This window comes from Melospiza georgiana, chromosome 6, assembly GCF_028018845.1.
Source record: "Melospiza georgiana isolate bMelGeo1 chromosome 6, bMelGeo1.pri, whole genome shotgun sequence".
Lineage (NCBI taxonomy): Eukaryota > Metazoa > Chordata > Aves > Passeriformes > Passerellidae > Melospiza > Melospiza georgiana.
Genome location: NC_080435.1, coordinates 58,620,223 through 58,634,035, shown reverse-complemented (window position 1 = coordinate 58,634,035; position 13,813 = coordinate 58,620,223). Strand labels below are relative to the sequence as shown.

Here is a 13,813-nt window from a genome sequence, read left to right as displayed (position 1 = left end):
TATGCTGAGGACCAGGACAGTTTTCCTCATGTAGATCAGTGGTCTCTGGTTTCTCTGGTCCAAATTTCCTCTGGCCTTTGAGGGGGCTGAAGTTTGAATTTCTGATTGCTGGTGTCCTACAGAATCCTTGAGTGACAAAGCAGGACAGGATGGGCAGAGCAGAGTCAGTGTGAGCAGATCTGACTGCTGGGAGGGAAACAGCAGGAAAACAAGGGGGGATAAACACTTCCACCATGAGCAGAGCAGTGGGCTTTTGGGGTGAAAATTTCCCAAACATTGATGCAGAAATAGATTTTTTTTAGATAGAAATGTTACTTCCTGTGAAGTACCAAAATGCACCCGTTTTTGTAAGCAGTTCTCAATAAAGGTAGGCATCTGCAAGTGTTTAAAACATGCCTGCTTTTCCCCAGTATGAGTTTTAAATCTTAAGCCTCTTGTTTTACAGACCAAATTGTGATCAGCTGAACCTATTAAAGATAACTGAGGAAGAAGTCAAAAAACAAACCCTGAAGGTTTCAAGCAGCAATAACTGCAAAACAGGGATCATCAGCTTATGGCTGGATTTATTTTTAGAGAAATATTCATGATGTTCAGAAGCCTGAAGGCAATTTGGCATCTCCTCATGCACCTGAAGGTGGCATCTGGGCATCCTGCTAGCACAGCATGGCTCATGGGCTATTTCTTTCTTGTGTCATGACTGGGGAGTTCAGAGAGCTGCTGTGTGGAGTGAGGTGGTAGGAAGTGCTGACATTCCCATCAGCTGCTGTCACTGCAGAGCTCTGGGCTCATTGTGTGCCAGCATTTTCACTGATACTTCTTCTCTGCCCTAATACTCAAATAATAAAACTTCTTGTCAGTGGCCAACTGTAGGCTGGAAATTTGGATGTCAGATCACCATTGCCGCAACCAAGAAGTGTGTGTTTGTCACAATATGAAATAAGAAAATATTATTCCTTTTGGAGAGGAAAAAAACCCCAAACATTTGGGATGGGTAGCTTGCTCCCAAAAAACCAAGGAGCTGAACTTTGAGTGTCTTGTTTGGGTTATGGCAGTGCCCAGAGGTCACAGCTGGGGTGAGATCAAGACCTGAGGGAGAAGTGCTGCCTGAAGCTATGGCATGGAGATGCAGCAGGTGGTGTGTGGGAGAAAGGAACCTTTATTCTCCTCCTTCTGGTTTTTGCCAGTGGGAGAACTCCAGTACAGAGGCCCAGTAGCAAAGTTTGTAAATTCAGCTCAGGTGCTGATTTTGAAACTTTTAAAGCACAAACTCAGCCATCTTAGATCTTGCCTCTGAACTGAGGATGCTGGGGTGGGGCTGGAAGAGTTCAGCTGATTCAGGAGCCAGGCTGGATTGAAATGTCATTCCTCTTGATGCTGCTTATTATTCAGAAAAGGGGAAAAATAAATACAGTTTTTTTATTTTTAAGGTTAAGAGGTTATTTAACTGTATCTTGCTGAGCCCTTTTTTGTTGCAGTTTGAGGAATTGACTATGTTAATAAGAGTAAGATGATGTGGTGGTTTGGTACTCCTGGATAAGAGTATTCCTCTTCCATCTGTACCCTTTTATTACTTCCCTGGTACCCTCTCTGGCTCTCAGCCCCTGTGTTGAGCCAGTTCAGGTTACTGAAGGATTTTTGTTGACACTGCAGAGTATCTGAGGGAATTGTGGGATCAGAGCAGGGGAAAGAGTGAGGCTTGGGGAGCAGGAATGCCTCCCTTGGCAGCCAGAGCTGGGCTTGTAGCACTGAGCTGCATCCGCAGCTCCGCCATTTAGGACCTTCCTGTTTCTTCTCATCTCCATTTGCTCCTGGCATTGATTTCTTGATGTTTCCTTCACTGCTCTCACCTGGTTTGCTAGCCTGAGCTACTTTTGGTTTGGTTTGTCTAGAACCCTCCTAAGGGCTCTTTTCTGCTGTGTTACCTGTGGGGAGGATGGAAGAAGGGAAATGATGTTCTCCAAACTGAGATGTGTGTTCCCCTGATGAGTAACAGCAGACTTCATTCTGTTCCCTCTGGCAGCCTCATTGGTTCTTTATTCCCCTTTATTGTTACCTGTGGGGAGGATGGAAGAAGGGATAGGATGCTCTCCAAACTGAGGCGTAGGTTACCCTGCTGAGTAACAACACACTTCATGCTGCTTCCTCCTGTTGCCTCCAGCAGCCTCACTGGTACAAATGACTCGGCAGTGGTGCAGCCAGGCTTAGCTTGGCCCTGGTTTCCTAAAAACCTGGGAAAAGAGAACTGGACCAAAAGCTCCCAAGTGCCAGGCTGGTGTTTGCACAAGAACCTCCTTCCCTTCGGGCTGTGACACAGCGCGGTCACTGCGTGGTTGTTTCTTGTGGAGGATTTATCAATGGCTGCACAAATTTCTCTGCTGCCCTTGCAGGCAGGTGACAGAGCTCTTGGAGGCTTGGAGTGCTCTGTGCTGGCTCTGCTCAGTAGCTCTGAGGCCATGGGCATGAGCCCAGCATCACTCAGGGTGGGGATCACCAAGAGACTTCCCAGTGATAACGGGTTCAGTTGGAATTCACTTGACCCACAAGTGAACCAGTGACCCAGAGGTGAAGGGCTCAGGCATTGTATCAAATTACAAATCATCCAAACCATCTACATCTTTCAAGCTGTTGATTATAGAAACTGTTCAATTTCTTGAGATACCATGTGTAGATAATTGGGAATGTTGTGCTAAACTATGGAGCTTGCTCGCCGACCCTGCTTGTTCATAATTACATGAGATATAGTCTGTCACCACTGAGAGACATCAAAAGAATGTCAGCTGACCTATTAATCTGCAAGCATCTGCAGATTCCTCATAATAAAGGTAATTGTACTTTGGTGCCTTTTAAGTTACCAAGCAATGTAAATTTTTTTGTGTACCTGAGAATTCAGTCACTGTAGTCCTTGTGCATTAAATATTCCCTAGGAAATGAAATTACTTAATTTCCAACCTTGTCTTCATATGGCTGTGTTTGATCTAATTTAATTTTATAGGAACCACCATGTTCTTAGCTATAACTGCTACTTGGAAAGGTCAGTGTTTTATGAATAGTATGATGATTATTCATGTATCATTACAGTGTCACAAAATGGGATGCAAGATTGAAATTTTAATCTCCTACAGATGTGGAAACCTACAGAAACTCTGCTGGCTTTTGTTGGAGTGCAGTGACTTAGCAGATTGTCTCTGTCTTTATATGGCATGTTTAAATAAGTTCTGTTACTGCAATGTTTATATTTGGCTAGAAGGGATACAGAGCATAAGAATAGTGTTTCTTTGTCATAGTCATGCATGCTGACCTAATACTTTTGCTTTCTGTCTTTATAATGTTTATGCAGTATTTAACTTGACCAACAATGTGGACTTGGAGAACACCAAAAAGAAAATGGAGCTGTATCAGAAGGATAACAAAGAAGTCATTCAGAAGAATAAGTTAAAACTGGTTAGTTAACTTCTCTCCCCTACAATTTTTATTCATTTGTTAAAGAATTAAAGGATTTGTGGAGAACTTTCTTAAAACAAACCAAAGCTGAAAGTGCTTACAGGGTTCTTTGTATTTAAATATTGAGGTTGAAATGTAGTTGTGCTTTATTTTGGGAAGGGCTGGAGGAGAGGGGCAGCAGCAGAGGCTGTGTGTAATACATCAGCAGGCATGTGTGCTGGCAGTGGCGTTGGACAATGGCCAGGAGAGATGAAGTTCATTCCTACACCAGGACAATCGTTCCTTTCTCATCTGAAGGAAAAAAGAAATCCAGACCCAGACATTGTGAAGCTCCCAGGAGAGAGTTGTAAAATTGAGGCAAAACACAGGCCTGGTTTGTACAAAATTTGAAATGAAAGATGTTGAAACAAACATTAAAACTTTTGTTCAAGAGCTGATAACAGTAACATCAGGGATATTGTATATATAATCTGTATGCAAAACACAGGGTTCTTTGAAGATTCATTCATTAAATTATGGCTCACATATCATTTTGTTCTTTAAAAATAAACTTGCATGCATTTATTCCTGTAAGAAAAGTTTAATCTGTTAAATATTTTTTCAGCATAAAAATACACATTGTTATCAGTTCTTGAAGGAAAATGTCTGCCCAGAGTGTGACATAACAAAAGTTTGTGTTTGTAATCCAGTTGCACTAAGGACTTGCTTTCAAATCAGTAGGGGTGAAATCCTCACTCTCCTGAAGTCTGTGGCAAAACTCTGGGTGATTTCTTCAGCTCTAGGATTTCACAGGAGGAGATTGGAATCTGAAAAATGTTTGTTTGAACCTCTTCCTTTTAAAGGCAAGGAAATTTCCCTAGGGGTCCATCTCTGATCTGTTATCCTGTCTCTGACACTGTGCAATATCCTCTGCTTCAGAGCTTGAGGAGACCTGCCAGGGCTTTGGCTGTGTCTTATTTTACAGTGGAGCTGCAGCCTCTGGGGTCACAGTGGGAGCAGCTCTGCCTCAGCCCACCTTCCCTGCAAGGACAGGGGCTGGCTGCTGCTCTCAGGCACCTCTGTAATGCCCTGTACCCCCTCAAGCACTTCTGTTTGCTGTGCTCCACAGTCCTGCTCTGCTGGAGGCCTGTGTGAATCCAGACTCACTGAAGAGCTGGAAACATTTCTGTTTTTTTTTTCTTTTTTAACATTTGAAATGTTCCTAATTTCTTTTTCAACAATTGAAACATAATAGATTTTACACAGTGGTTATTACAAAAACTGCATGATCTTGTCCATAAATTTCCCCCTCTCCTAAAAGCTGAAGGGTTGCTTATAAAAGCTGCTTTTCCTCTCCAGCTCCTCTTAGCAAGTTTTGGAATGTCTCTACTCCATGTGTGGTAAAAGGTGTCCTCCTTTCTTGCTTAAACTTCTTATGGTCAGTCATTGTCCCTGCTTTCTTGTCTTAATTTTTTTCTGTCCACTCTAATAGGTTGCTTCTGAGGGATGTAGGTGTTTTCTGTCCCTCTTGTTTTTGTTACCCTTTGCCTGCTCCAGTGTGATTTGTGTTTGGCAGGCAGAAGGGGCCAGAATTGAATGCAGAGATCTTAATGCCTCTCATAAAGGTAATCTGTTTTCCCATCTTTGCTGGAAATACATTGATCCTGAGACTGTTCTTCTCTTGTAGTTTAGGAAAAAAAAAAGGTGAAGATCTTGGTGTTCTTGTAGTTATATTTTTTTTAATATATAGATATTTATATACACTTTTTATTTATAAAACCTTTCACCCTGACTGCAGCTTTTCCAGTGTTTCTCCCTTAAATATTTGCACTTCTCCAGTCATAGGGTAACTTCTTGCTTCCTGCTTTATCACTAGATGTTTAATTTCACTTGCTGCTTTGTGCAGTCTTGAAATAGTTGTGTCTGGATTCTGTGATGTGAATGTGCCTGTTTTCCTGATTATCCTTTCCTGAATGTGGCAACACATGATTTTACTTTCTATTTACTTCTTCACTTGTAGGCTTGAGTTTACAACAGGCTTCACTGTCATCATCTTTCCCTTCACATATTAGGACTGTGTTTAGATTATCTTTAGTCTGGACACAACCCTTGCTGCCTACTGAACTCTTCTCTTTTACTGTTTAAAGAATTTGATCTGACATGTGATAATTCTTCCATTTTCCTGTAGTCTGCTCTGGTTTAGGTTTGTTTATCAGTTTACTTATTTCAGACCATAATTTTTCTGGGCTGTTTCTTCAGACTAGGTCTGTCAGCACTTCCCTACAAGTTTTCTTCTGTTTCAGTGCAAATTCCAGGCAGTCTTTAGAGATAAATGTGGAAGAGCCTTGGAATGTCTCAAACACCATGGGCTCTTCTGTCCTGTTGACCAAACTAACTAAATCCCTTAATTCTCAGACATAACCTCAGTTAGAAATTTGGGGATTTTCTTGTTTGTTTTTTCCCTTTCATGAAATGCAAAGGGAGCCCAATTCCAGGTGGTTGCTGGTTGGTGACCAGCTTTTTACCAGTGTCACTGCACCAGTTACAAAATGGAAGCAGTTTCTGTTGGCTTGGGGGCAGGTGGTGACATCTCCCAGGAGTAACTGGGACCCACTGGCTCAATCTGTCTGGTGAAGGGATTTTTTTTTGGCAGATTTTGGCTTTTATTAGGTAGCTGTGCCTTATGATATAACTTTATGATTAGAGCAAACTTTACTATTGTCTTGGCCTTGATAATGATCACAGAATCCTAGAAGAACTGAGTTGGAAGGGACCCACAAGGATTATTGGGTCCAGCTCCTGGCCCTGCACAGCACCATCCCCACCCTGTGCTGAGGGCATTGTCCAAACCCTCCTTGAGCTCTGCCAGCTTTGGTGCTGTGACCATTGCCCTGGGAGCCTGTGCAGTGCCCAAACACCCTCTGGGCGAAGAACCTTTTCCTGATATCCAACCTAAACCTCCCTTGACACAACTTCAGGCCATTCCCTTAGGCCTTGTCACTGAGCGCCACAGAGAAGAGATCAGTGTCTTCCCCGTGATGTTCTGCTGAAACTCCTTTCATCAGTAAATCATCCATTTAAGTTCATGAAATTTTAATTATCTTGCCATTTTTACTGCATCTCCCTTTGCTTTAGTGTGTTAAATGGAGAAGATTTGGAAAACGTTTCCTGTATGTTTTTCCTTGTACCTTCTAGCAACCAAACTGACATTCTTTTGATCCACCTTCTTTATAAAATTGTTTAATCCTCTTATTTTCCTCTGTCTCTAAGCCTTCTTCTGTTTTTTTATTTTCACTGTGATTTTCAAATACAGATTACCTAATAGTTTGCACATTAAAAAGATCCTTGCCAAGAAATAGATCTGTAACAAGAACTTGTCTTTTTGTACTAGTAATCTTTCTTTTCATCTCATGTCACATGTTTGCAATCCAGGTTATAGGAAAAATTCCTTATTTTCTAAAAATGTGACATTTTCACAGTTAATGCTTAATGATATAGGCTTTCCTATTAATATGCACATGTTTGTAATTTCTCATTTTTCTTCTGCACCACTGACGAGCACAGCGTGCTTTGCAAAGATGCAGCTGATGAAGGGGATCAGGACCAGTATTGTGGGATTATGTTTTTGTTTATCCTACTTGCATCATTGAGTTATAGGATGTGTGGGAGCTGAGGGGGGCTCGCTTTAGAGTGAAAGTGGAGGGAAAACTCCTTCCCTGACATGTACGGAGTCAGATCTGACTCCAGCAAGCAGCGAGTTAAAAATCTTAACTTTACACTGGGCAGTGAGGAGGTAGAATGATCATCCATAATCACCTTAAAATTCTGCTTTAAAGGGTAGAATTTGGCTGCTTTCCCCTTGCCTGGCCCGGCTGGGGTCCCTGGTGGCTGTGGGGGTGCTGGAGCTGATTTCTGATCTCCCCCTCAGACGCGGGAGCAGGAGGAGCTGGAGGAGGCCCTGGAGGTGGAGCGGCAGGAGAGCGAGCAGAGGCGCCTCTTCATGCAGAAGGAGGAGCAGCTCCAGCAGATGATCAAAAGGAAGAATAAACAGGCACTCCTGGATGATCTGGTGAGTAACAAAAGCAGAGGTTTTGAAAGCTCAATAGCATTGACATCCATCTCTATCACTGTGTGGAATTAACAGATCTGTCCCCCTTTCCCTGTTCTGTGTGTTTTGTGTTTCCATTCTCTCACCTGTTTATTTCAGCGCTGCAAACCACTCTGGTTTTAGTAAGCTTAGGGGCTGGATGAAGACTGCTGCTGAGATTTGTGGCTCAGCTCTACCTCTGTTGGCTTGTTAAGCAGTTCTGAGGAGTGGCTGAGGTGTGTGGAAGCAAAAAGGTCATCAGGAGGTGCTTCTTGGCTCAGCCACCTGTGCAGTGGAGAGCAGGGAACAGGAACCTCATGAGTTACCCAAGCATTGCTCAGCTCTTTTCAGTCAGAGCATCTAAATGATTGGGGTCCGAGGATGAGGGAAGAGTTGAGGATCTGACTCCATGTTTCAGAAGGCTGATTTATTATTTTATTACATATATTACAGTAAAACTATACTAAAAGAGTAGAAGAAAGGATTTCATCAGAAGGCTGGCTAAGAATAGAATAGGATGGAATAATAACAAAAGCTTGTGGCTCGGACAGAGAGACCAAGCCAGCTGACTGTGATTGGCCATTAATTAGAAACAACCACATGAGACCAATCACAGATGCACCTGTTGCATTCCACAGCAGCAGATAATCAATGTTTACATTTTGTTCCTGAGGCTTCTCAGCTTCTCAAGAGAAAAAATCTTAAAAGATTTTTCATAAAATATCATAGCTACAAACTACTACAATGAAAAGTTTTCTGCCTTGAGTGTGTCTTGTTCTCTTACTGCCACTTCTCCTGTGCAAGTTGCTCCTTTTGAAGTGAATGAAGTTTGTATAGACACACAGGAAAACTCAGACTGCTTTTGGAAATTGTGGTAATCTTGATTAATTTACTGATTCTGCATCTGAAATGCAATGATGTGTGGGCATAGAGAAACTCACTCAATGTGTTACATAACCAAGTTTCACATCTCAATTTTTTCAGTGCAAGAGTGTGTACAGATATGCACACACACACATTCACAAGTTTAATACCCATGAGGACAGTCTGTGTACACACAGCTTGTGTGTAACCTTGAGGGAAATCAGAAAAAAGAAGTATGTATGCATACATACACGTGTTCAGCTGTGTCAGTGTGGTTTAAAGCTGCTTAGCATATCCAAATGATATTTTCTCTCTTGTATCAGTGCATCTCACACTAATACAGTGTCAATTCCTGCTTTGTAGTCTCAGTTCTTATTCATGATACAGATGGTTTTCTACTTTTCCTGAGAAAGCAGAGTTCCTCTTTGAGCCAGTGCAGAATGCACTGACATAGAGAGAGGATCTAAGTGAAATTTAGGAGTTTCAGGGACTCCTGAAGAGACAGATGCATTTCTTCAAGCCAGGATTCCTGGCAACTTGTTACTGGTTTTCCTTTTGTAGGCAAAAGCAGAGATGAGCAGAAAGCTTCTTTAAAAACAAGTCAAGCCTGTATCTTTACATCCAGCAATCTATTTTCACCTTAAAGGTAAATGCTTTTACAGCCCACACAATTAGGAATAGTGGATAAAATAATAAAAACTCCACTATGAATTTGAATTTAATTTCTCAGAATATGGATTCGGAGTTTCTGACTTTTTAAAAACCTGTTCTAAAACACCTAACTGACTAGAGACCAGTGACTGATGTGCGGTTGTTTGTTTAATTTTTTTCTAACACAGCATTTAGTTTTACTGGAAACCTTCACCAGGTGGCTTGCAGAAAGAATAGCTATAAATAACCCTTAAAACATGACTAAAATAAGTAGTTTTAATTGTGATTGCATATGAATTGCTATTAAAACAAATCCTAATATTCTAAAAACAATATAAAGGTGATTTTTAAAGGCTGAGGGAGGAAACTGCACAGTTTCAAGTTGTGTCTCTGTTTCTGAAGGGGTAGTGTCAACTTAAATTTGAGCCAAAACTTGTTTTGTAATATTACTAAGGTTTATAAAACCAACACTGAAGTGTTTGTGTAATGACTTACAAAGTCTCTGGAAAACCAGTGGTTATTAAAGAAATAAACATTTCCTATGGTCTCTGAAATCTGAAAATGAAACTGATAATGAATAAAACTCAATTGAGAAATGCAGCAAAAGCCAAGCATAGGCAGCAGCAATGTAAAGAATTAACTTAAAAAATAATCTTATGTCTGTGGTTGCTGGTTTTGTGCTAAACCAAAAAGGATTAATTTCTGGCTACAGAGATACCACTGGTAATACCACTGGCTCTGCAGGATTGTGAGAGCAGAGGAAGGTGAGAATCTGACATTGGTTTTGAATCTTCTTCTTTGGACAGATCACTTGGTGTAGCCTACAGCCTATACCTACTGGATCTTGGTAATTTTTGTTTTCAAGTTTACCTCGTCAGTGGGCAACAAGAAAAAATTAAAGACACATTTTTTTGTGTTGTACAAGTAGAGATGTGAGGTATTTTCCTTGTCAAGGAATGAATTGTACCTTTGGTGCTGAAATCTTACAAAGCTGCAGATCTCATGGAATCATGGAGATGTTTGGGTTGGGAGGGTCCTTGGAGATCATCCAATTCCAAACCCCTGCCATGGGGAGGGAAAGCTCAGAGCCCCATCCAACCTGGCCTTGAACACTGTCAGTGTTGGGGCATCCACAGCTCCTCTGGGCAGCCTGTGCAGGACCTCACCACCCTCTATAAAGAATTTCTTCCAGTGTCTAATCTAACCCTGCCCTCTGTCAGTTTGGAGCCATTCCCCTTGTCAGGCTGTTGTAAAGGGTCTCTCTCTTTTGTCAGCTCCCTTCAGGAACTGGAAAGCCACAATGAGGTCACCCCAAAGTGTTCTCTTTTCAAGCTGAGCAATCCCAAAGCCCTCACCCTTTCCTCATGGGACAGGTGCTCCTTCCCTCCCACCATCTTGGAGGTTCAGGTCATTAGATGTGTTACTTATGGTGGTTTCATATGGAGGAAAGATCTCAGTTGTGTGCAGAAGTGTTTGAGAATGCTGTACCCTCTTCAAAGAGCTGATCATTTAGTTACTCCAGAGGCACTGGAAAATGTTTGGTGTTCTAAATATTGTGCAGTGTGCCCTGGTTTGTGGCCAACCTGGGGAGTGCAGGGGCTCCTGCAGAAAGGACCAAGCCCCATGAACCCATCCTTGGCTGGGAACAGGGAGGGAAAGGCCAGTGGGAAGTGCTGGAGAGATCAGCAAGGCATCAGGGGGACCCAGGCTCTGCAGGGCACTGGAAAAGCAGTTTGGTCCTTTTTGCCTCCCTAATTAGGCAATTTCTGTGTTACCTGCATTGTAGGCCACCTCTTTTTACAATAGAATCTCTCACTTTAAAAGCACAAGACCCTGTTGTGACTTATTGTTGCAGTCTCAAATGCACTTTGTGCATCACTGGGAGAGCTGTATGAGTGTTTTATTTTGGGTTGTTGTTTGTTTGGGGATTTTTTTTTAACCTTGGATAATCCAGGCTGAGTAAAATATGAAAGCACTTTCTTTATGTGCTGTACAAACTCTCTCACATGCATACAGAGGATTCTAAGATGATCTCTTGTGTTTTATGGACTTGCACTTTCCTCTTCAACAGCCCATAATTCCCAGGCGTGAGCACAATGGGAGAGGATCAGGTTTTCCCTGGACTGTGGCATAGCTTACAGCCAGGCAAAGGCATTCAAGAGGTCAAATCCACACTTTCACCAGAACCTCAAGGGTTTTGAGACAAATCTTCCAGAAATTGTTGTGTAGAACCAGCTTTGTTCATAGTGTGGACAGTTTGTTTTCCCATACAGAAAATTGCTGGTATGGATAAACACAGGGTTGGAAGTTCCATGTGTGTTAATAGTTAACAGAAGGGCTCTGGGCATATTCAGAAGGACAAACAATCAGGATGTGGTGCCTTGCTGGCACACTGTGGCCTTCCCACAGTTGTGTAATCTGGTTACTGCTCATTGTGTGAACTCCTGAGAAGTTGGTTAAAAATTGGCTTCCTTGAATCATTTTATTAGAAATGCAGTGAGTGTTTAAGGAATACGAATGACAAAATGAACAGGAGACTGCTTTCCACTCTTCCCTTCTCCCCCAACGTGTTAAATCTGGTCATTGAAAAAATTTAACATCTTTAACCTCTGCTGACAGCACATGCTGCTGCATGCAGGTTAGAGATGTACAGCACTTGAAAGAAGCAGACTCTAAACTTTGCATTTGTGGTCCAATTGGCTCCCAGTTGTACAGAAATTAGATGTCTCTACAATTTGGGTTTTTAGCATCTTCCCTACCTCCTCCCAGCTGATCACAGCAATGCAAGTAGAAATCTGTACCTTAGATGTTGTATTTGTGATTCTGGAGCAGATCTTGTCTTGTGGGATTTTTCTGCTTTTATCTTGCATTCTAGTGGCAAGGCAAAGGGAGTGTAATAAAATATAGAAAGGGAAAAAGACTGGAGAGTGATGTGAAAGATCATGACTGTTCTTCATTATCACTTCAGAGGGTTTCTCTAGGTACCATCAAAACAGCAAGGCATCTTGTGGCATTAAAAACATCCAACTGCTTACCTTCAACTGAATAATGAAAAAATCACAGTCCTGTTAATAAAATCTGCTTGGTTTTGTGAGTAACAAATTAGTTCATAGTTCAATATTTGCTTGGCTCCTTGAAACAGAAGGAAATGTGATCTGTGAGAGCTTTAGGAATAAAATCCTGTGCTAGAGCAGTTCAGGAAGAATCTGTCTGAACTTCTTCCCTGCTCTCAGCTTCATGGCAGTTCTAGCCAGGAATTCTCAAGGATTTCTGTGTGCATGTAGATAGTCACATTAGTCTCTTAGAAAATTACTTAGCCAATAATTTCCTGACTCTCTTAAAAATACACTTCCATATATGTATGCTAATAATCATTCTGTCCTGACAGTTTAAGTAATTCATTTGCCTAACTATTCATTTTACTACTTTTGTGTGTATATATGTATATATATTTAAAAATTGGCTGGCCTCCCTAAAAATAAGTTGCTGAAGGAGAAAATAAATATGCTGTTGGTTGCACTCACAATAGTGCCATTGTGCAGAGCAGAGCAAGGATCATTTCCAAACGGCCTCAGGTGAAATCTAATGGGAAACAATTTCAAACTGGTCTGAGTTCATTGGGAGAAAGAATGTGTCTTAGATAAACATCTGATGCAAGTTATACTGCTCAGTATTATTCCTTCTCTGATTAAGTTCCAATTTTTTTTTTTATTTTAATAAATATTGTGGCACTGGCCAGTTGGAATAAGGAGCCTGTTATATTGTCTTTAATGTGGATTCTATAAAAATGGTTGTTTGCAGGTTATTCTGATTTATGGGGCTGCTGCAGCTTTTTCTTTTTACTGAAAATGATCCTTTTCTGTAAACTGTTGCTGAGGAAGAGGATACTTGGGATTCTGCTGTTCTCCTAGTGATGGCCTTGCAGTCACAGCTTGCAGTTTGGAAGAATATGCAGTGTTAATTAATATTTGTTTTGGTCTAGGACTCAAATTTATTCCTCATATATTTACAGGAGAGCTCTGATCTTCCTGCCTCTCTGCTCTTAGCTCAGCATAAGGACAGATCTACTCAGCTAGAAATGCAGCTGGAAAAACCCAAACCTGTCAAACCAGTCACGTTTTCCACTGGCATCAAAATGGTAAGATTTGCTTGTTTGGTTTTTTTAATGCATTTCAGAAGATCAAGGAGTTCCTCATATGAAATTCAGAGGTTGCTTAAACCTGAGTTGCATGTTACATGAAATAGACTGTTTGCTTCCAATTAAATAAGTAATTAGGAATTAATTAAAGAATTTCATAATTGTGTTAGTTGGGATATTCTGATGACCCACCCAGCAGGGTCATCACAAATATATGGAACACTTTCATTGTGTAGTTGTCAAAAAACAAACTGTGCCTCTCTCCCTGTGAAGTTCTGGTGTCCTTGAATTATTTTTCTTGCTTGTGTACCAATTCTGGAAGTTGAAATTTTTGAAGTTCAAGAATCATCTGCATTTTCTTCAGATTTTATTTTGAACACTGGAGTAATCTGTGAGTATGAGACTGACAGACTATAAAATGATGCCAAGGTTAAGGACTCTATTTTCATTGTTATTTGGCTTTGGGAAGCAACAAATATTTTTGCAAATGTGTCACCTTAGGGTGGCAGCTGAAGATCTCTCAGCATTCCTGTTCTGTATCATGACATGGCACAGGCACACACCAGCCTCAGTACATAAATGTAAAACTGGGGGTGGGAGCACCAGTGGCTGATTTTTTTCTGCACCTTGCTGGTTTTCTGCTTTGTATTGTT

General features: G+C 41.3%; 1 protein-coding gene across 1 annotated transcript in view; it reads left to right on the top strand.

Annotated features, from left to right (window-relative positions):
* The window catches only part of MNAT1 (MNAT1 component of CDK activating kinase), a 119,060-nt gene that overhangs the window by 40,843 nt on the left and 64,404 nt on the right, over nt 1–13,813 (top strand). Inside the window, exons 4-6 of the mRNA XM_058026380.1 lie at nt 3,338–3,441; nt 7,349–7,489; nt 13,035–13,160. Of these exons, the coding sequence (XP_057882363.1) occupies nt 3,338–3,441; nt 7,349–7,489; nt 13,035–13,160 (371 nt within the window). The remainder of the gene's footprint in view (nt 1–3,337; nt 3,442–7,348; nt 7,490–13,034; nt 13,161–13,813) is intronic.